This window comes from Primulina eburnea, chromosome 15, assembly GCF_022965805.1.
Source record: "Primulina eburnea isolate SZY01 chromosome 15, ASM2296580v1, whole genome shotgun sequence".
Taxonomy (NCBI): Eukaryota; Viridiplantae; Streptophyta; class Magnoliopsida; order Lamiales; family Gesneriaceae; genus Primulina; species Primulina eburnea.
Genome location: NC_133115.1, coordinates 1726683 through 1750860, shown reverse-complemented (window position 1 = coordinate 1750860; position 24178 = coordinate 1726683). Strand labels below are relative to the sequence as shown.

Below are 24178 nucleotides of genomic sequence, written 5' to 3'. Positions count from 1 at the left end.
CAATACATGTTGGTATGATGAATGAGATTAGCAAATGATGAGTAATAAAAATGAATGATTAATATATAAAAATATATCGTTTGATATATTTTTAATTTCATGGTTATTGTTATCTTACATCTTAAATGTTTTTGCAAAATGCACACAATTACATAAGCCTATAAGACCTGCTCATTTTTTCAGCCTAAATCAAACATGATTATCAGAAGATATAATCGTAAAATTTTATTAATATCATATTTATCATATGTTTATCATCAGAACGAAATAGAGACATCTAATACAACTCGCATAGACACATGTAGTGTCATCATGAGTCCGTTGATGAAATTTAGATGACAAAAAAATGAGACATAAATGAAATGAATTAAAAATTGTCACATTTCATATTGATCAAGTCCACAAAACCATACCTATTGAATCAAAAAGCAATACATATTTCTTTAGTATTCTTATTCATAACAACTCGCATGACCCAATTTCTTTGTTTTTTTTTATATATAAAATCGCCATAATTAAGAGATCATTCCTATACACAAAATAAGTACACAGTTTCAATAAACAGTGCGAATATGTTCAGTGCATGGAACGGGCAACCATTTCCTCCGGAATCCCATCACAACAGACAAAATTACAAATATATACATAATTCAAATAAATGATTCATCGTATAGATTCGTTGCAGCCAATTTCATACTCTGGCATGCAAGAGAGTTTCGCTCAAAATTGTTCCCTATCATTTATTAAATGATGATTACATCAACGTACCTGAAAGTATTTGCTCCATTTACGAGGCGAATGGCAGTCAAGTTAAGTGGACAATTTTCTTAGTCTTTTTTCAGCTAGAATGGCCAGCTTGTTCTGTGGTTCCAGCACAAGTGCGTGCTTAAAATCTGCAAGTTATCCCCAATATATATGAGAAAAAAAGAAGAAGAGAAGTAACCATGATGAACCCAGTCCGTCCAATATGCTCGAAAACGGTAGCTTCCAAACACCTCGAGAAATGTATCCCACCCATTTTTTAACTCAAATAGGACTCGGTAAATCGACAACAAAAAATTTTAAAATAGTCCATGCACGATATTTTTAGTTGAAGGATAAGGATGTTTGAATTCCATGTCCTTTTATGAGGCACGAGTTCAAAAGGATAGGGCTAATAATACCACAACCATATCTTATCATGTAGTATTTGAAGAGGAATTCACTACTTCTGACCTTGAAGAGCCTCTTTGTAGAAAAGCAGAGATTCCTTAGCTGTCCCTCGTCTCAAATAGGCCTTCACGTTCTACATTGGGAAGCACGAGTTTCTTAGATCGATTCTAGTGCAGTATGAGTGTAGAATGTGTGTGTGCATGTACCACACGAAAGGGCAACCGAGACAAACTGCTACTTTCTCAAGCCGAGCTAAAGCTTTGATGTCTCCACCTCGAGCTCGAGAAATTAATTTTTTAAAATATTAATGAAATTATAATATACACTTAATTTTATCATAAATTGCAGTTCAAAAAACACTAATCGATTGAGCTTGAACTCGAGTACTAATGCTGTTTTTATAGAGTTAAGCTTGAGTAGGGTGTTGACTCGACTTGGTTAACCCATGTCACGATTACTCATGGATCCTTAAAATTAGTTTCTAACTCTGAGGACCTGGTTACCATCACGGAGTTGGAATATAATTGTTGTAAACAGAGTCGGGAAGAAGATTAGTTAGTGTCATATCTAATAGTGAAAAGAACAAGAAGCTCCCATCACCTTCTTATCCAGGGATATCGCACTGCTACAATCGTCTTCAGCTTGCTGAAAGCTGCATAAATAGTTCATTTATCAGAAAAATGACCAATAAAGTGCTTTTAATGGAAAAAAAACTTTTGCACAAAAAGAAAAGGATGTATCGAACCATCCTAACTCCAAGTAAGCAGCTGCTCGATTGGAATAGTATGTTGCATTTGTCTGGTTCAGTTTTATTGCCTCGGTGTAGTAACTTACAGCTTTATTCCATTGTTTTCCTTTGTATGCAGCATTACCCTGTAAGAAAAAATATTCTAAAAATCAAAACAAAGGCATGCATCACACTAAAAATTATTCCCGGGAATAGGAAACTAAACAAGATATTTTTCTGGTTATTCAGAAGAAAGTATAAATAATTGCATGCAGTCATCCTGAGTTGGCGCAGACCACAAAGAACAAAACAAACACTAAACAGCCATAGAGCTCCAAAAACCAGAAAACATTACCAAAGACTAAATTTTATAGCTAGAGACTCCACAACTATTGGATGATATCTTTATTAGACGCAATTTTTAAAGGTACTGCTACTACAAACTTATATTTCTTTGCTTTAGTGCACAAGCACTAACAAATCAAGGGAAAGGATGCTATAACAAATTATTACTTTAATGTTGCATGCAGTAACTGCAATATCCATCCGAAAGAAAAATTCAACCCAAGTAATGTGGAAAGAGGTGATATTTTCCTCTGTTAAATAGGATGTTCAACCATACAAATTTAACATACTTCAAAAAAAATACAATTAATGGGCAACCCCATCATGGGCATTTTAGAGAAAGATCGAACTTTGTCAGAGTAGGTCCACTTTCAATTTTATTTAGGCCCCAGTAATCAGTATAGTCATCTTTGATCATGTGAAATATAACAGAAACAAAAAGAGGGCGAGTTTTGAAAACATCTTAGTAAATAGCATTCTTAAAATTTGTCACAGTAATTAAACAATTACAATTGAAAATGGTTTCATCATGGAAAACATAGAAAGATGATAATATGATAAAGTCCCCGTTAGAGCCAATAATGCTATCAAGATCTTATACAATGGAAGTTTTTTGCAGTCAATGGATTCAAAGTGATGCAAGAAAACAATGGAAAGGGATATAATGGGGAAAATGTTCATCTTGCCATGATCATTGCAGAAAGCATTCGAGCATACTTTACTTTCTTAAGATTTTTCTATAAGATACGCAAGTTCATCCCGGTGCAGGTGATATTGCTACCAAGGACCTCAAACTAGCCTTTTAGCTTTAACAAAGTATTCCTTCCACTGAGAGCTCCATCATCTCGTCTACTACCAAATGGAGATATATAATAAAAACAAATAATTGATCTTCTCTTTTCTCTTTTTCCTTCTACTTTATTCGGTTTCAAGTATAGACAGATTTTAAATCAAGCACTACTGTTGGCAAAAAAAGTCAAAAGAGGAACAATTCGCATTTCACACTGTCAATTCAACAAAAGCATAACGCTATAAAAGGGCACCCATAGTTTATCAACAAGCAAACAAAAATAAAGTCAAGTCCTTTACCGCAAATACTTTGACACAAATAAACATAAATTCCATCAAAACAAGTAGCTAGTGCAAGTACAAAACAGATTCAATGAAATTAGTATGCTCAGATTTTTAATCCAATTCCAACAAAATTTCAAAGAAAAAGCCAACGGCTTGAGATTAGTTGATCATGGTTTGTTTTTAGAAAAAAGAAAGAAAGAAAATGGACCTTTTCTTTCAAAAGCTCAGCAGCATCCATGTTGCCATTGGCATCTGGAAATGGCATGGAACTTGAAACATTGTTGACTTCTTTTTGAAGAGATGAATACATATCCAAGAAGGTATCAAGTAAAAACTTATCATTTCCATGAGATGCAATGAAAGATACTGAAACTGGAGAGTCATTATGTTCTCCAAATGGTATTGTGACCTAGACACAAGAATAGAACAAATGAAATCAAAGAGTGAGTGAAAGATTCAGAAGACAGAACAGCATTTGAAATTTCTTTAAAAAGATGGTTGGAAGGGCAAGAAATACAGGATGCAGTGGGTAAACTTCACTATGCATTACCTGACAAGCTCCAGACATACTTGAAATGCTTAACAAAGTATAAGCCCTATCAGAGGAGTCAGCAGGAAGACCTTTCTTCGAGTTCAGCTTGACTGGAGCATCAGCCACTGTGGGAATTACTAATATTCCATCATCCTTCAAAAGCAATAAGAGAAATAAAGCCAACTTGATACAAATCAAATAACAAAAAGATGAGCAAAATTCAAGACAATGATGACATTATAAAGCAGGAACTGTAATAAAAAGGTTGATATCGATCAGGTATTTATATCCAATTCCACTACCAAGAAGATATAGAAGGATCCATGCTCTGATAGTGGTGAGTACCTTCAAGAGGCTTTGTAGAGCAGCCCGCATCTCCGTTCTAACTTTATACAGACTTTTAATGTTATCCTGGTTTGAGTTTATTGAGGTCCAAACACGATTAGAAGTTTCGGAAGCTAATTTAGGTTTTACTGATTTAACCCAATCTTCATGATTTGTTTTGAACTCATATCTGAAAAAAAGAAAAATCCAGTCAGAGAAAAACCGAGGCTAGAATCAACAAAATTTCCACAAATGCTTCTTGCATCTCAAAATAAAGTTTTTAATTTATTCCAATTAGAAATGGGAGAAATAAAGCTTGTAACAAATAAAATCTTAAAAAGATATTTATACACTGATAAAAAAAGCCCTATAGCTCTAAGGAGATAATACACCAGGTTGGTAAGAAATAAGATAACCTAGATTTTATGAATATCAAATTATCAGACAATGAAACAAAGAAAACATCAAGAACATGCGGAGACCTTTGTAGCAAAAGCATTACAGAAGACAGTGCTTTCAAAACAGACATTCCATTTTGCTGGTTTGCTGATTCATCACGAAAAGCTCCAAGGCTGGGAACATTTGAGGCAACATACTTCCCGCAGTTCACATGCTCAGGAGTCCGGTCTGCATATTTTAAACATAGCAAATCAGAAAAATGTAAATGTCAAACACTAGAACTATTTGGTGTCAAAACCCAAAACAATGCCTAGTTCATCATGAAAACGTACAGAAATACTTTGTTGAAACTTTTTTCATTCTTCAAATTATAAGAAGTAATAACATAAAATACAAATATTAATATTAAAGACTTACAGCCAGATAGATTCTCTGTTGCTTTGCTCACAACATGGACAGTCTTCTGAATGGGAACCTTGGAAAGCTGGAAAAGATCATCAGCAATAATCAACCGCCTTGTCCTTTTAGGTGCCAAAGGATTTAACTGCAGTAGACTATAACCCACGCGATGCAAAACAGATGGATCAGCAGCCAACCATCCTGAGGCATTGACGTCATAATTACTAAAATAAAGTGATTGACATAAAAATAAAGATCTCAAACTATTATGATGAAAAAAATGGCCCAGCTTTGTTCCAAATGAAATTCAAAAGATGAGATGAATCAAGCAACTATAAGTAACCATGAAAGTATATTTGTATAATGACATTTGTAACCAATATATGTATCTAGTAACAGTAATTAATTTTACACTTGTAAGCTTTTACGAATGACATGGTAGATCAGCCAAGGTATGAATTGTGCTCATCCTTCACAATTATATATTGCTGCCTTGAAAGAACATACAATAAAAATGCAGTTCATGATTATGATCCATGTCTAACAAGATGTGAGCTGTAATATTTAAAATTTTGAAACAGCAGCAAACTTCAGGATTGCATACCAACAGCATCCAAACTTTGGGAGTTTGGCACGACGCCAATTGAAGATAAAATTCCATGAGATGGTCTGAACCCAAGGATGCCACAAAATGAAGCTGGTACTCTTATACAACCGACTGTATCAGTACCTAAAATAGGCACATCATATGATTAGAATTAATTTCAACAATGAATACAATTTAACCAGGTAAGTACATCTTGAAGTGGTACTGTTGAAATCTCAGAACTTAGGTACGAAAGGAAACAAAATATGACCACCTATGCACTAAAACTAGGACAAAGTAAGTCAGTAACGTGACAATTATCTCCAGAAACTAAATTTTTACCAAAGTCTTAGGCAACTTTCTCTCATTATAAAAAGAAGTTACATTCGCTAAACACCAATTTTATTTATGCTTTTTTTTTTGCTTGGGTCAAAACATGTATCTTTTCAAATGAAGTAGGATGTAATCTAATAAACAATGATAATAATAAACAAACATCATCTAAATCCAATATGACAGGTAGGGATCTCGACAATCTTGGCCCATCACATTCAAAGTTTAAAATATCTCTACCAAGAGCAAAATCTAAGAGATGTCCGGCAACAGCCGCTGCTGATCCACTAGAAGAGCCTCCTGGAACATGAGATGGCTTTAGTGGGTTGGTTGGAGTTCCATAGTTCCGATTTTGCCCTGATATACTGTAAAAATGTACAAGGACAGTAATCAACTGCTGCCCTACTCCACATCAAAACTCAAAATCCCCCTCCCCGACCACCCAACACCACCATAAATTGAAAGTGAATGATTAATAAAAGGATATAGAAAATGTTATTCCAACACAAGCAAAATAGAATCCATGAAGCAACACAGAAACCACAATATTGTTCGACACTTTTACCTCAACCTGGCAGAACAATTTTTCACAGAAAATAGCATTTTCCTTTCTGGATATCTATCGTACCCATGAGTGCTATAATGTTGTATTTAAAAAAGTTGAAACTAAGGCAAAATGAAATACCCTAAACCGAGCTCATCCATAACAGTCTTGCCCACACAGGTTGCCCCATTTTTAAGTAATGTCGTCACAACTAGAGCTGTTTTCCCGGCTTCATCATGTGTCCTCTTCCAATCAGCACTTCCATATCCCGTTACATAGCCTTTTACATCAATGCTACAAAATCATCAAAATGAAAGAAAACGTTTAGCAGTTTGTTGAAATATCATCCATGTGAGCACTTTACTGGTACATAATTTCAGGATCAAACTTTCTACAAAAAACTACAAAAGACTTTGAGCTTTTCTCATTTGAAAAGCACCACTGGCTTCCCGCTAGTACCAGATCCAAGTGCATCACAATCATATTTATTTGGTACTACATTTTATACCAATACAGGCCTTCTCGCATCCAAAGATTTACAATAACAAAATATAGCAGATTCTTTTCATCCTAATTCATAAGCCAAAAAAATCAATACGAATACCATGTCAAGAAAAGATGATGAATAAACTTGAGTTCTTCTCTTCTTATGCCTAGAAGCTTCTCAGCAAGACCAAACAAATTAGTAACATTCAAAAACAGGAGAAAAAACCCAACCATGAAACTAATAATTAATGCGACCTTTCTAACAAAAAAATGAAGCTGAGTAACCGAGCAACCACACCACACCACACCAAACCAAATCACCCGTGCACATAATATAATAAACATTAAAAAATTCAAAATGGAAAAACAAAAAATGACCACATACTTGTCATTGATGGCGAATGTGAGGCCAGAGAGAGGGAGACGAGAAGCCGGAGGCGGCGGCTGAGGAAATGGAAGGAGCTCGAATCGCTCGATAAAAGCTCCGAAGTCTTCTTTAATGGAGCTCATAGCTTTGATCCGACGCCGCTGCACCTCCGCTAGGATCAAAACTCCGGCGATACCCACGCCGATCACCACCCACACCTTCGGGTTTGAAGCACTAAATTTGGATAATTTAGACATTTTCCCACTGAAATATTGATAAGAAGTCGGCGAATAGCGGAGAAGGTTTCCGTGAAGGGCTCCAGATTCCCCTTGAAAATTCAAAACAGAGAATGGGGTTTTAGAGAGAGACAGAGCCAAGGGTTTAAGGAGAGAGAAAATGAAGGGTTTGGTTGGTATGATGTTCGTGCTGGAAATGTTGACAGCGTACTGAAGCGCGTTCGGTCGACGCGACTAACCCGGAAATGTTGGGCTGTGTTTTTATGAGTGTTCTAAAAAGCTCGCTTAAGCCTCGTTTAAGCTCGTTTAAGCTTGAAGCTTGGAAAAAACGCCCCGTTTCGGACCACAATTAATCGCATCTATTAATTTTTTTATTTTGAAGGTAATAAATTAGGTTTATAATTTCGATGTTTATTTTTTAATTTTAATTATGATTAAGCGTGTCTGATAATGATTTGACAAATATTTAATATTTTTAATGTGTTATAGTTGCAAAAACAAATTAAGATTGTAATTTTGATATTTTATGATTTTATAAATATGATAATTAATGCATCAGACATAAAATTTATCATATTTATGTATTATTTTATCTATTTATTGGTTTGAGATAATTACAATTACACTGAATATAAAAAACGCTTTTTCACGCTTAAGCATGTGCTAATCTCGCTTAAGCTTGAAAAGCTTGAAGCTCGACATTCACGCTTCGGGGCGCTTCACGCTTTTTAGAACCTTGGTTTTTATACTCTTTGGTTGTGGAGAAGACAAATGAATTGAATCGTGAGTTTTTGAACCGATTCGATTTATATTTTAATTTATTGAATCATTTCAAATTTGAATTTTTTTTTATTACAATTTGAGTTAAAATTATTTTTTCGATAATACGCGAGTCTAATATAACATATATATATATATATATATATATATATTTCAAGATTTTTGGACGTTTTGATCTTCTTAACTTTCATCCTTGAATATTACAATTCGAGTAGTAGTTCGAATAGTTCACAAATATATTTGAAGATTTCGAATCAAATTAAAATTTTCTTTCGAGCCAAAAATTGAGTTTCAAATCGAGCTCGAAATCGAATATTCTTAATTCGAGCCGAATTTGAACATTACATTTTTACTAATATTCAGCTCGGTTCGATACGTTACACCTCGAGTGAACACGAATCGAGTTTAGCCAAGGAGTACTATTCAAGCTCAACTCAATTTAAATTTTATTTGTTCAAGTTCAAAATTAAACGAGTTATCAATTTCGAGGTAGAACTTGACTCATGTACGTGTTGAGTTAATCGAGCTTGTGCTCGATAAGATCGAAAGTCTTCTTAGCATATCGACAAAAAAAAAAAATAGGATTTAAATGTTAGGTATATATTGACAAAAATATCTTTTAAATTTTGTATCATATATATATATATATATATATATATATATATATATATATATATACACACACACACACATATTATATATACACACACACATACACTCGAACTCAAGTTGAGTAAAAACCCAAGCTATTCAAGCTCGACCAAATCAATGTCAACCGATTTTTTTATCAAAGCACTTATAAATAGTTTGACTCGCTTGCACTCGTATGTACACAATCTTATCCAATAAATAAAATAACATTAGTTAGGGGATAAAACATTTTAGAAAGGAGTAGATCTCATGAAAGATCGTATCACGGATCATAATCTGTGAGACGGGTCAATCCTACACATATTCACAATAAAAAGTAATACTTTTAGCATAAAAAGTAATACTTTTGTATGTGTAACCCAAATAAGAGATCCGTCTCACAGATACGACCCGTGAAACCGTCTCACACAAGTTTTTGCCTTTAGAAATTTGATCATATATTTATTTGACTATATTTATTAGAAATTATGTGACTTTTTAATATATATTGACCATTTTATCACCACCACGTTTCTTTTTTAGCATACACATTTCCTATTAAATTAAATTTTGATATCAAACATTAAATTTAAATAAATAAAGAAAATATGGGGTGTTTTTATTTTAATTACAAAAAACTAGAAAATATTAGCCGTTTTATTGATAAATTCGGCCTCTTGTTTGGGGCCGATCATAAGTTCACTGGGTCGACGTATACTTGAGCATCCTAGAAAAACCTTTCATGTAGTATATTTGATTAATTATATAAATAAATTTGGTTTTTTTAATGAAATTAATATTTTGAATGTCAAATAATTTGTGATAAAAATATTAGATATATATATATATATATATATAAATATATTATATGAAAATAAAACATAAAAAGAGAGTAATTAAGATATACTTATTCTTGCATTTTAAATATAAAAATATGAATTTAATAGTTTGCTGATTTATTATTTTTTTGAGAGATAATTTACACAATTATAATCACGAGAAACATAATATTATTGGATTTATCATTTAATAAAGGGAAAATTGTTTTTGTTTTTTTAATAATCATGTATGTTTGTTTTTTTGTGATTTTGATAATCTATATTATAAAATTAAGTTTTACTCATGTATTTTCTGATTTTTTGCAATTTTTATATCTCCGATTATTGACTTGATTAGGTGATACAAAGGAAAAAGATCCGTTCACAAAATTACAACTAGAAGTGTTATATTCTAAAAACTTGAATAGTTAGAGTCGACGTCAAACACGCAAAATTAAATAAATTAAAACAACCTATGAATGTTATAAATCATACGACATCTAAGTAATGTTTTGAACTTTCAAACTTAAAATTTTCAAACTTAAAATTTTTAAACTTTTGTTGCACGTTGGTTACGAAAAAAATGTACTCCAACATAAGCACATCGAGGCCACCACAATGCACCACAACAAGTGGGCACATCCAGTACTACGCCCTTCACTACCATCTCATAATCGGATTATTTCATGCTAGCATAAGGGTAGTACCCTAATGCTAGATCCAAGGGCCCAAAATTGATTTGGACATGTGGGGTCCATAAATTTATGTAGACCCCACATGTTCAAATCAAAATTAAACCCTTAGATGTGGTGTGAGGGTACTACCCTTATGCTAGCATCTCATCAACCCTCATAATCATCGAAATCCACCACCACGACTGTATAATGATCCCCGGGGGTTGCTGGACGGTTCTGATATACGTGGATGTAATTTTATCAGATCTGACATCTTCATAGTTCGGGGAAAGTGTTAGAGTTGGTGCAAATTGTTGTCATACCATCGCAATTCGCAGGGCTTTCGGGTAAATGTTTCGACGAAGCATTCGTGCAGGTCTAAACCCCAACTTTCACAGGTAGAGTAAAGGGTTTCTGCGCTCAACTACAATGAAAATCTTGACTTGTTTTGTAATTCTTTGCTCAGTGATTATAAAGAAGACGACTCTTGTTGGCTGCCGTGGATGTAGGGTCGTCCTCTGACGTAAATCTCCATTGTCCATCGTTCATTGTTATTTTCTTGAATGCATTTTTGGTTAATTATTTATATTTATAGCGTATTTTTGTAAATGACCATTGATTTATGTGAATCCAAAATCCCTAAATACTAAATAATGCCAAGAAATTGTTCAGACGTCCCACCGTCGCCATTTCCATTGATTAATTTAAAGAAAAGGATGTCAAATAATGGAAGGTATACATAATCAAGGTTTGTTTTTCATTCACCTCTCTTATATTACAAAACCCCACAAATCCCTCCAAATCCTTGCTTTTCTTGCCTGTAATAATTTTTTAGCAGAGAAGCTGACATAAAAATCTCCTATAAAATCCATTTAATTTGTTTGGATTTTAGTTTATATAATTTTGAAGCTGACATAAAAATCTCCTATAAAATCCATTTAATTTGTTTGGATTTTAGTTTATATAATTTTGAATTCTCAACTATTAATTTTGAATTCTCAACTATCTTTTCCAACTATATTTTAAATTATTATACTGGATTTCGAACTCATCTAATATTAAATCATATAAAATCTTTCTTTCCAATTTTCTTGGCTGAGTATAAATCTTTTAATCCAAATGCAATATTTAATTATGTTTTTAACTTATATCTAATCATCTATATCCCTACACAAATAAAGAGATAGAACCAGAATTAGAACCACAACTCTGATTTTTTTCAAAAAAACAAAAAAAAGGGTATTGGAAGAGGGTGTGTGTGTGTGTATATATATATAGGGATGATACATGTGAGAGAACGTTTACTCAAGAATTTCAGTTCAATTACTATTTAGAGATTTTATTAGAATCCCGTCAGCATATCAGTACTAGGTATATACAAAAAGTTGACTACAAATAGAGCTAGGTAGTAGGTATATATGAATGTGATGATGGTAACCTTGGTGGTGCTCATTGGAATGCCAGAGACATGAAAGTATCATCATCCAACAGAGTCTCTATGTCGAGCATTTCACTTTCATCATACCCTATATCTTCTTCTATGTTGTCTGGGATCTCATTGGAACCAGCCTGTCAAAGATGGGGAATAAGAGAAGAAAAATAAATGAGACGTGGAATTGTACTCTCTCCTCTCCCTATTTCAAATAGTCGCAACATTCATCAAACTTTCTTTTCCATTATTTGTCACACTATTTATCAAATTTTCTTTTTCAATCACCTGATATCCTAACATGGATCTCGAGACGAGAGGGAGAGATTTTCCACCCTTGACCAAAAAAGTGTGCGTCCAAAAAAATTGATAGAGGAAACTTAGTCTCTAGCAAAACATAGCTTTGTTGTGCCAGAAACTTGTGATGAGCCAAGGTTTGATGGATATCTCTCAGAACAGTTCTCGTTGAAACACTTCGAGATCATCATGATCATAGGATTTAACAATGTTATGATGATACATACTATATGATATATACCACCCACCATTTTATCATTTTTTAAGCAAGAGAGTTGATGCTGAATAACAAGACAGGTAAAGAAGAATGTCATTATTAAAACCAGAATTGCTGCTCCATAATTTCCTTAAGTTGATGATAATGGAGAAATATGTTAGTGGCTTCCATTACGATAGTGATCCAGATTTGGCACAGAACTTGACGGGACAAAATAATCTTAAAACATATCCTTTAGAAGACCTCTAGACGAGCATTCGGACAAGTTTTGACTGAGAATAAATGATCTTTACTTCTGATGGCATATACTAGAAAAAGGTTACTGTAAACATCATTTGCACCTTTCATTAGTTTATGTGAATTCATTTCACCAAAGCATCAACAGTCGTACCTTTGTTTCTCGGAACCCTTCAGCAGCAGTTAGCAGTCTACGGTACTGAGCTCTGGCTTCAGGGTATTGGGCCATAGATTTCACCCTTGCAAGTGCTTTTTGCATCCTTTCTTCAGTTTGTCTTCTTCCTTCCTTCAGAACATCATAATTGTCTTCCGGCGACCTAGTGCCATGCATGTTAGGCCCATCTTGGACCACATCTGACCCAAATCCACGGAAACCACGCCCTTTACGTCTCCAGCGCAAAATCACCTTCTCCAATATTCCCACTGGCCACATAATACTTTTATGTTTCTTCCTTGCCTGATGCCCCCTCACATGAGCCTGATGCCGTACACAAAGAAATGTCAGGGGTGTTAAAATAGTTTAAAAAGAGGATTGTTAGTCAACTAATAAAGAAGGTACGATTGGTTCAAGCGTCCTGATGTGGGAAACTATGTGGTTATGCTTAGATCGAGAATCTAGAGTATGGCTGTTCTTTTGTCATGCGTACAGATTAAAGTAGTCTAGTTTTTCTCGTAAATGAAAAAATGTGCATGCCATGATAAACTTGACATGTGTTGTTGTCTGATCACAAGGATATAAAATGATGTACACAATTTATTTTTCAAAAACCAAAATGCTTCATTCCTTGGAGTGAGAGATGGCACCTGAATTTTAACAACTTTTTGCCGAATTTGCAGAAATTCCTTCCGCTTTTTCCAACCACGAAACTTTTTCTGGATGTGCACAGCAGCAGCATTGGCCAAACGTAATCTGGAACTTCTAACAGCTAAAAGAGAAATAGCATGCTCATCTGAACTCAGCAACTCATCACACCCCTGTTCAGTAAATTGCTTCCTCTGAAATGACTGGATGCGGAAAATTTGGTGAATGCGAGCTGCTGCTTGTGATGCATTACAGACAGCGGCAAGTGAATCCTTGAGTGAGAGTGTATCTGGTACCTCCTCTTCATTTGTAGGGACTGCTAAACGTTCCGAAACTGTATGTATAGCATTCCTTCCAGAAACTTCTGGTATACCATCTTCATCCGGATCATTCATCCTAAGAGTTGTGAGATGTGTGGTCAGGAAAGTCTCAGCTAGAAAACCAGATATCCCCTTGTGTCCACTGGAAGAAGCCAGATCTGCTGGAGTTCTACCCAGCGGATATTCAGCAGATGGGTCTGTCAGCGCTCCAGGAGCTGCACCTAGGGAAACAAGAGCAGCAACTGTGTCCTCCCTAAGAAACAAGAACATGTTAGCATTAAATTAAACTGTTTCTTTTACAATTTTTTACCAAAAAAAGATGCATGATTAGGAAAGGTAACCTCAGATTAAATCCAGATGAAGGATTTTCACTAATACCTTCTTGTTTATATGGTACATAAAATCAATCCCAAAACGTAGCACAATATAATTAGACATATTAAAGGCCTACAATTAGGTGGTCAGATGAACAAATATTAAAAAACTCATTGAGGTCAGAAAAGTGTAAGAATCAACTCATATAACAAATGAATAGCTGAAACTAGTGGTGAAAGGAGGGAAAAATCCACATTTTGTTCATAATTAAAAATGGAATTCTAAAGCTAGGAACATTTATTTATCACCATGATAGAGCAGAATAAGTATTACAAACAATACAGCAGGTAAGCTTGCACAGTTTATGTTCCCCAAGTATCATTTATGCCATAGGCACAAGTGCAAATAAATAAGTGAAGACGAATGACGTGTTTTGATTGGAAGATGAGTTCAAGACACTACACCTGCCATAAAATGCAGCCCAATGAAGTGCTGTCCATCCATTCACGTCTCGAAAATCCAAACTAACTCCTGGAATGATAATTGGCTGGAAGACCCAATTAAAACCAAGAGCAGCTGCCAAGTGTAGAACACCTTGACCTCTGTCATCAACAACTATTGGCACTGTATCTTCTTCATTTATTCTTTGAAGCAGCCAATAATAAAATTTCTCTTTTAGATGCTTTTCAAGAAGCACCTCTCCAGTCACCATCAGCCGTGCTGTGCTATTTTTTTGTGTTAACAATGCATCATGGCAGTTCTCCTCCATCAATGAAACAATTTTTTGAATCAGAGTTTGTTTTCCAAGGTCATGTTCAATGAAACCGCTAGGGCTTCCAATGGGTCTTTGGCATAATAGCATCTCAAGTCGTCGGTAGAGATGCATCACAGTTACAACAGCTGCATTTACATCTGTAGCACCAATATTTTGATCGTGTCCACACCTATATTCGAATTCTCGTATTTCGCTGCAAGCGAGCCTGTTGGAACAAGTGACATAGAAAGCGACAAGTCCAGGCTTGTGTAGTGGAGCATGGGAACAAAGAATCCCATCTGCTAAAACATCAGCTGGAATCTCCATCTCTCCAAACATAATTGACCATTTGCATTTTGAGAACTCTAATCCACTCTTGAGAAATTTTCCAATAATGAGAACCTGATTTATGGAAACATAATGTGTGCATACAGCAACATTAAGCACGGTAATTTAATAGCCCATTTTTAAACTTACATTAGCATGTTAGTACAGACTTTATACTACTGACCACATGGACCTCTTGCAAACATGGAGATTTTGCAAACCAGTTTACATCACAAGCAGATCAGAACTAATTTCAATGATAAATTGAGGTAGATTCCCTAGACATACAGAACAAAGATAGTCATTTTGTACCTTGCAATCCCAATTAGAGTAAGTCCAGTTTGGAGAAAAATCAATAATACTGAAAAGCTGGTCTCCCAAAATAGAAGAGCTCAGCGAGTCTGCATCCACTTCCAATTGAGCTGAGATATTGGAGTCGTACTCACTCCCCATAATATTCCATGAAAGCCTGTTACTTGACAGCATATCCAATTCGTCAGCTTCTCCAAGCTCCTTAGCCATCCAGCGGGTGAAGCTGTCAACTTTCTTCAAGTTTCCATCCATTTGCAATGAATTTATCAGCGGCTTTTTCAGTAAGAATGAGTAGTTTTCATTCCCTACTGTATCCTTGATATTCTCCAAATTTGGATTGACAGCACTTCTAATTTCCATTTCTGCCTGAAGATTCCTCTGTTCAGACTGATCTTTATGCTCCCCAGGATGATTGCAAAATGGATCTATATTGTTCTCCTGATTCAAGAAAAGATGTTTCACGTCAGACAGCTTACTAGCACAATCATGAGGTAAATTTGAGATCTCATGGTCAGCTTGCGCAAGCTCAATGAGGGGTCTCTAGAAACATCGCGAGGGAAAGATGGAATTACGTCATGTTTAAATAAAATAGTGAAGCAAATTAAGTAGTTGGAACGATTTGAGTAACAGTTTGCTGGTTCTTATATTTCAACGCAACATAGCAAGAAATCTACAAAAAAGTTTAATTGCCATGTTTATACAACTTGCTGTGAGACATATTAAACTTTTTAATCAGCATTCATTTGATTAACATTCATCAGGCATGCACCTGGATGTCACGGGGATCAGAAAAAGGAGCTTGCAATCAATGTAGGATAAAGGGCCTCTTTTTTATCAAAGCGCGTTTAATCTTTTCGTAATTCATATTAATCTAGACCAATATGAGAAGACAAATACAACAGAGGAAAATAATCAAAGGACTGTCACAAAAATAGGTCATTAATAATGGTTTCAGGTATGATAATAATTTTAGAAACCCCATTACATTAAACACGCACCATTTGCTTGAATGGCAAAGGCTACAAGAAAGAAAAGTTCTTAAAAATAGGGTTTGAATTTGTATAGTGGTGAGTTTGTGTGAAAAGTTGTATAATAATATCACATAACAAATAATGGAATTCACATTTTTGGCAGCTTCATCCACAACAAGAGAGTTTAACCATGGCAGTAGAAAATCACATCAAGGACAGGACAATCGCGCAATATTGACCAAGGAGACTATCAAGGGAAGTTCTTCGGTAAACAAAGGATATGAGTATTTCAGAGTAAATTGTTCGTTTTGCAGCAAAATGCTTGATTCTCATTGTTTGCAAATCAAATATTCGAAGGGGGTTCATTGTTTGTTAAAGACTCCAAAGTGTGTCAGGAAAAGTACCTCAACCTTGGCTTGGACAGGAAAGTAACACACAGATTCCTCTTTATCGGTAAGCTCACCTGTTCAAAACAAGCACATGATATTATTCTTGGACTGAATATGAAAAATTGAATTATAAGGATGATTCTGGTAATATGTTATCGAACCTGCGGCGTACTTTCCCGAAGCTTCTTGCCCAGATCCCAAATCAAGTGTTGGTTGAAAACTAGATACAAATTTGCTTCCACCAGAAACATCCCTATGCCTCCGAAAATGTGTTGCATAATTTGGGGAAGATACATCATAAGAACTTGATAGGGTAGAATGACTGTCGTTGCGCAATGGTGACTCCGGATACGAATGAAATCTAGAATTTGCTTGGTGATTGTCCTCTATGGTAGGTAAAATGACCATGAATCCACGAGAAACAAGAAGGAAACACTCTTGAATATCAAGTTCGATGCTCGATAAAACATTATTTACCATTTTTTTTGTTGGGGGGGTGGGGGGGGGGGGGGTGTTACAAACAGTTACCAGATTCAGCATCTTCATTAGCTGAGGACAACGTGCTGGTGGGGCTAGCACCATGAAAAGTGGTAGAAATGCTATCATTTTCGGATTTTGACAAGACAGTGTCCTTGTTTCTAACATAGTTGGTGTTCATCTTGCCACCCTGAAGAATGAGAAGGGATGAGATAAAATTTATCGATATGCCCCTTTTTCTTTACGTAACTCCAACTTCATAATAACCCAATAACTTAATTTTCTTCCATTGGCAGCAAATGATTGTGGGAAATTGTTGCAGATCATAAACTAGTACAGGGAGAACAACTAGAAAATTATGAACACCGTCCCTGTTTCATGGGCCACATATTATATGACCAGAATAAATGTGCTTTCAATTTTGAAAAAAGGTAACCAAGATGCAATGGATTGTTCCGCCAGTTACTCATATGGGAATCATGCTATATAGCATGTTTTTTCATGGGAAATTTAAAAAACATCAAATTATGGGATGTGGAAGAGGTGAGAGCCCAATAACTCATTTGAGCCCAGCCCATTTAAAACTATTTTCAACCCAACTCCTGTAATGTATCATGCGTACAACAATAGAAAGAAAAGCTTCTCCCAGCCTTGCACCTCGTCGCTTTTCTCTCCTCTTTCTGCAGCAGTAGCGCAGCTGCCGCCAGCTGCCGGAGAAGTGGGGCAGCAGCCAGCAACTTTTTCCACCAGTCTATTAGCCTCTTTCCTGCCATGAAGCGGAATATTTCGAGCTCGATTGGCCCTGTTTCCAGCAACTGAGCGCGTGAGCTTTGATCCCGTTTTAGGTAAGGTGTTGGCTTCGATTCTTGGTTGTTCTTGGTGGATTAGTTTATTTAGTTATATAAGTGAATTATTAAGCATTTCCATCCAGCTTATTTTCTGACCGTGAATAGTATTTCCGACGACTTTTCTGGCGAGCCACCTCCGCGAGATCATCGTTGTGCATTTAAGCCTCGATTCTTGAGGTATTAAGCTTGAAATTCCAGATTTTGTATGGGCTTATAGGCTGCCGAGAATTCGATTTTTAACCGCTCCGATTTAAATTGTTTTAGTCAGTTAGAATGCAGTTTATTGAAGTATATAGCGAATTGATATTGCAAATTATATCGTTGGACGAATTCATCAGAAAGTCCTTAAGAATTATTGTGGTATTATAAGTTTGTAGTTGAGATATGCTCAAACATATATTATTATGACACTTATATTGGTGTGTAAAAATTTCAGTAGATGTTGGTTGCTATAATGTGCTTGAATGTTTACTCTGTTCTATAAAAAAATGTTTATTCTGATGCATTCATGCATTAATTGTATTGACATAACATATTGAGTCTTGACTCTTTTGACCGTGATTTATGTTGATTATGTTGAGATATATACTGAGTCATCAGACATACGAGTGAGTTAGGATTAACCACATTCCCAAATGACAAGCTAGGGACAAGCGACTTAGCTACTCGCATTCTCGATGCTACGTGCATGGACGATCGGCAATTCGATATTGCATTCCTGGCACGGGTGACCACTGTTTTTGTTGATGATGCTATTTGTTTGGACTCGGTTTGGTATCCGTTATTCCATTGTTACCATTCATGCATCGCATATCATTGTATTTACTTGGTATTATTACATATCTTTTATATACGTCGTAATTTTACTGGTTTGTCGTACCGAGGTCCAACCCCTGTTTTCTTTTATCTTGTGGTTGTTTTTGGTGCCACAACAGGTCATTCCAGGGGATTTGACGTGTCTGGTGGAGCGTCAGCGAGTGGTACCCAGTAGTCAGTCTGTTTGTGTCAGAGTTCCAGATTTCTATATATTATACTAGTTTGATACTTTTGCTAGGGAAATGCCCTGTGTAGCTGATGTTTTTATGTTGTTTTGGATTGTTTGTGATATGTTGTGTTTAGTCTTGGCCAGTGCGGCTGTAGGATATTGGCATGTTTGATTATGAAATTGATGTTATTTTCGGGCGTATATTGATGTCGTCGTGTTTTAAATTTTTGGGATGTCCAACTTACGGGGAGATCATGCCGAAATTTCTATAGGCTCAAATGACATTTTAAACTCGTTTTCACTTCTTACACTAATTAATCATTTTTGTTAGATAATTAAATATTAATTAGAAGCACGGGCCCTCACAAAGAGTTCACAAATTGATCCTCTTATGATGTTTAGAAAAAACTGCAACCAGAGAGTATCGAATAAAATTTATTTTATGAATTCTAATTAAGTCTCACCTTAACTCCCAAATAGTGGACAAATACTATGTGCATGAGATCCCTGCCAATTAGAAAATGGTCAAGTTATCCATTGATTATTTCGAAGGATTGATTCACAATCAATCGTAACTACAAAGATTCCATGAATTGTGGTTTCCCCAAAGGAAGCATAATCACATATTTTAATTACACATTCACTCCAATTACATGCTATGTGCCATCAATTTAAAACTTACATAAGACAAATAGACAAGAAAATGAAAATAAAAATATAATTAACAATCAAAGACCACGTAAGGTAAGTTGAAGCAACAATTCCAGCAACAATAATAATATAATGATATATTTTTTCAGTATACATGATTTAATGATATTAGTCCAAGACTTGGAACAAGTTTTGTACAAACCAAACGCATGAACGGATTCAGCTCAATGATAACGAATCCATTTTTCTTCAAGGGGTCTATTTCATAATTGGCCAATCTCGCAAAGCTTGTAGTCATTACCATAAGCTTCAGTTAATTCTAAGTTTATGCTCAATATAGACACCATGACTAATTGACCATACTGATGTACTGAGTAGCAGTAGCCCATAAACATTATTTAAGAGGGGAACAAATAACCAATTGTTATGATTGAACATTAAAAGGGAGGTTGTTCTACAGTCAAAAAATAATTTTCATAGAAAGGAAACCAGAAGTGGATAAAATATATATATATATATATATAATTGTGATACTAGCTATTTCTTATGATAGGTATAGCATAATAGCACAAGTAAAGTACTGGCACCATTAATGAGATGCACCCAAGACACTAAATCTTAGTGGATCACATATTCAATGGGACTTACGGCTCAAGCAACCAGTAGCTCCGCCTTTGAAAATTTTCATTATCCTCTCCATGGGCATAGTAACAATGCAACATATCAACGCTTCCAACCTAAAGCAAACTTAAATCAATCAATTAAAATCACCAAGAATATGTCAATGATAGTTATGTTATAGTTCTATAGACAGTAGTCAACGAACATCAATGTTACCCAGCAGTTCAACGGCCACCACTGGGTTCACATTACATTTGATTTCATTAAAATTAAAATCTGAAGCATGCTTTTACAAAAGCTTTCATACATCGTGCTCAGATATATGTGCATTAGGATTAAAGTAGTATGCAACTGGTATACAATAAACAGAAAACTCAGGCAGAAAAAATTGTGAGTGGATGTGAATCGTATCAAGTAAAATATGTACGAAATGAACACTTGAACTAATCATTCCAGTCCCGTGAAGAATAGATGAAAGGTTCAAAAGTCAACCGTATTAGCTAGTCTAATGAAGGACCAATGACAACAATAGGTATAATCATCAATCAGTATTCCATAACATTCCACACTAAGTCTATTCGGTTTGGATGTTGAAATAATTCATTAATAAGCAAGGACTAGCTAGAGCAACTGACCACTTTTTCTATCTAACCAACCTGGCCAACTAGTTTTAGAAATTACTCTCTGGTATATAAAACATCCCATTTCTAGGCGCATTTCATCAAATAAACAATGAACAAATTTCAGCACAACAGGGGATAGGTTGTATGCAATTCAGCTTACCTTCAGTTTCTCATGGGCTTCTTTAACAGTTTTCCCATCCTTCTTCTTTCTCCAGTTATGTCCATCCTTGCGGAAGTATCTTAATACCTTCCGATCAAAAAGAAAAGTAGAACCACCTGACACAAACATGCTTCTGTGTTAAATTGACCTGTAGCAAGAGACGAACTTGACCAAATATTACAGTGATATTGGAAACAAGTTCTATCCAGCAGACCCAAATTCAGCAGCATGAAATACATTCCGCGGTTTCAGTTCAATTAATATCCCATTCTTTCCTGAAACACATATGATAAAAGAGATATTTCCTCCAGAGAGACAGTAATATCAGCAATAAATTGTCTTAATCCAAAACGAAACAAAACCAATTATAACTTTCCAAGTCTTATTCAACTAGCTTGTATAAGCTGACAGAATATTTTCAGAAAACAACAAAACTAGATTTACAACATGTCAAATAGGTAAATAATTTTATTTGGAATATTCAATTATAAGGACAAAGAGCTCGACTTATTAAGTAAAACTGAAGCAGCAGACAGCTGATATTGAGAATAGACCATAACACAGAACACACGACCACACAGGTGAAAGAGAGATAAACATTTCCTCGGGTTCACTAGTAATGTCATTCCTTAGAGGCATTCACAATGAAAGCTATCATTTTGAGAGCTTTTTCAAACAAAACCATGACGATATTTGATATCGATGCAAATTTTTGCCATAAAACCTTCTGGACCAGGTAAAACAGATCACATCGCAGATACACTGAGTATGAATGAGGTTGCGGATGAACAAAACTGCATTTTTATCAAGGTAGCTAGTGATGGCTAATTATTTTTCTAAGAATTCACTTATTCGTCCTCCAAACATTTTTTAACAGAGTTTGACTCAATCTATAGCCGTTTATTGTATATTTGTGCTCAACTTACTAGCAGAGTTCCTAGTCTAAACCTCACAAAACGCCTTCAAACAGTTGCTGGTACGATCAGTTTGGACAGGTGTTTATGGGACACAAATGATAGTATTACATGATGAAATAAATATACTGCATTAGGCTCTCGTAAACGGCAGCACAAATTCTGATGTTAAAATTGGTCTACAAAAAATTAATAGTTTAAGTTTATTTCCTGGCAAAAGATTGTTTTCTTTTATTGGCAACATGACTAGTAACACTATCCAGAGTAAAACCATCTGACCATGAGACATCGATAACGAAAACGAACACGATAATTGACTAGATAACAAAGACGTACTGACTGGGTTATTTGGAGCCTCAGGAGAGACACGAAACTTTTGATAGTTACTAAGAATTTCGCAAATTTCCGCAGGTCTCAGCCACCGATGTTGGGCTTCTGACAATATCTGATTAATATCTGCACAAAAACAGAATAAGTTTGTTGTGCTTCACAACTACCAAAGATAAATGTGTGTGTGTGTGTGTCTGCATTTCATAGACATTGACAAAAGCACACTTATATACACCTGTATGCATGAACGCATGTATATGGCTGTATGCTCCAAGAGAACTAAGAATAAAGTTTAATTATGAATAAATACATCCAGTCCGTGGATGAAAGAATGGACTCGAGAAAGAGCAGTCTTCTGACATTCTTGTTATATCTCATTCAACAGAGAATAACGAAACATGTATTGAAAAATAAAAATGAGTTCTACTTATGAAAACTCGCGTTGGTGATATTTCATAAAGTGTGAAAATCTTTATGTTCAGCCAACACTCCTAGTGGCGCAGCGGCGTGAATCACTCGCCCAATAGAGGGAGGTGTGGGTTCGATCCCAAGTTAAAGCAAAAAACCCCACCCCCATTGTAATTAAAAAAAATCTTTATGTTCTGTGTTTTGCGGATGCTCAACCTGATAATCTTTAATAGCTTGGCATAAAGTTTCTTTAAAAAAAAAGCTGCATAAGAATAAGTCAACCTTTCTATGCATTTTATAGACGAGGAAGAAATCGAGGGTTTGCAGATTTCAAGTTTCATCATTTACCATACTACCGCACTATTTCCATATCAATTCTCTCCATTCACAAATGGAGCTCAAAACTGAAAGTATAGCTGCTCTTAAATTGAAGTAAAAAAAACTGAATTCACTTGATTCCACACAAAAAAAAAAGTAAATCGCAGTAAAAGGCAGAATATAAGTCATACCAAATTGGAACCCTAGACCGTGCGATCCGCTTTCAGCCATGGATGACTGGATCACAGTACCACAGCTCTTCTCCTCCTCCTCCTCTTTTTTTTTTTTTGATATAAGTACCACAGCTCTTCAATCACCTCATGTAGATAGATGTATGTATACGCGATGCATACAGAGAGGGAGAGAGAGAGAGAGACCTTTAGTTCATTTATCTTTTTTATTTTATTTACGAAAAACGTGTTAATAATGAAATTTATCTTTAACGACATTACTTTTTAAAAGAAAATTATTATTATTACAATAACTTTGTTTTTGAAATTTATGATCGAACTCAGCACTGAGCAATTATAAAGTTTTTCTTAAAAAAAAAATTATGTATATTCATGAGATGAATCAATGTAGTTCACATCTAGATTGAAAAATAGTACTTTTGACATTAAATACAATATTGTTAAATGAATCGATCAGTTAAAAAATCTGTCTCACAAAATTAATCTCGTGAAACGATTTTATAAATTTTTTTGTGAAGATCATATTTTGTTTAGTTTTTAAACTGAATGAAAAATGTTCTATTCTAAATATTCAAAATAATCTCTTATAAAACTGATTAAACATTTTATAAATGATTTTGAAGGTTAAATATATAAAAATATTTTGGATTCAAATCTTTTTATAAAATAAAAAATTTATAAATGCGCAAATTTTTTAAAAAATAGCACACAGAGTTTTGCTTCCTCCTCACCGCCGCGGACTATCCATCCATCCTGTCCATCAGACTATCAACAACCAATGAAAATATGACATATGGACAATAGTTGCTGCTTCCGACAGAATTTCTGTGAACCGGTGCACCATATATTTACCCTGTTTCGTGTCGGGGAATGGGC

General features: G+C 35.0%; 2 protein-coding genes across 3 annotated transcripts; both read right to left on the bottom strand.

Moving 5' to 3' along the window:
* Positions 1 to 574: 574 nt before the first annotated feature.
* Positions 575 to 7746, bottom strand: LOC140814742 (outer envelope protein 64, mitochondrial-like). Its single transcript, XM_073173827.1, has 13 exons — positions 7287 to 7746; positions 6557 to 6709; positions 6112 to 6236; positions 5557 to 5682; positions 4971 to 5153; positions 4637 to 4781; positions 4176 to 4344; positions 3849 to 3983; positions 3507 to 3707; positions 1898 to 2025; positions 1753 to 1804; positions 1216 to 1285; positions 575 to 893 (listed from the first exon to the last, which is right to left on the bottom strand). Exons 1-13 carry the CDS (start codon positions 7523 to 7525, stop codon positions 811 to 813), a joined length of 1809 nt encoding a protein of 602 aa, XP_073029928.1. The 5' UTR covers positions 7526 to 7746; the 3' UTR covers positions 575 to 810.
* A 3950-nt stretch (positions 7747 to 11696) lies between these two features.
* Positions 11697 to 23463, bottom strand: LOC140813484 (calmodulin-binding transcription activator 2-like). Of its 2 annotated transcripts, none has more exons than XM_073171966.1 (13): positions 23303 to 23463; positions 22392 to 22511; positions 21142 to 21257; positions 20386 to 20474; positions 19551 to 19593; positions 17305 to 17443; positions 16938 to 17162; positions 16792 to 16850; positions 15417 to 15854; positions 14488 to 15179; positions 13391 to 13961; positions 12741 to 13064; positions 11697 to 11975 (listed from the first exon to the last, which is right to left on the bottom strand). In XM_073171966.1, exons 1-13 carry the CDS (start codon positions 23340 to 23342, stop codon positions 11856 to 11858), a joined length of 2976 nt encoding a protein of 991 aa, XP_073028067.1. In that variant the 5' UTR covers positions 23343 to 23463; the 3' UTR covers positions 11697 to 11855. The 2 variants fall into 2 exon arrangements, with proteins under 2 accessions (XP_073028067.1, XP_073028068.1); XM_073171967.1 differs by having other exon boundaries at positions 22396 to 22511; positions 23303 to 23348.
* Positions 23464 to 24178: the final 715 nt, after the last annotated feature.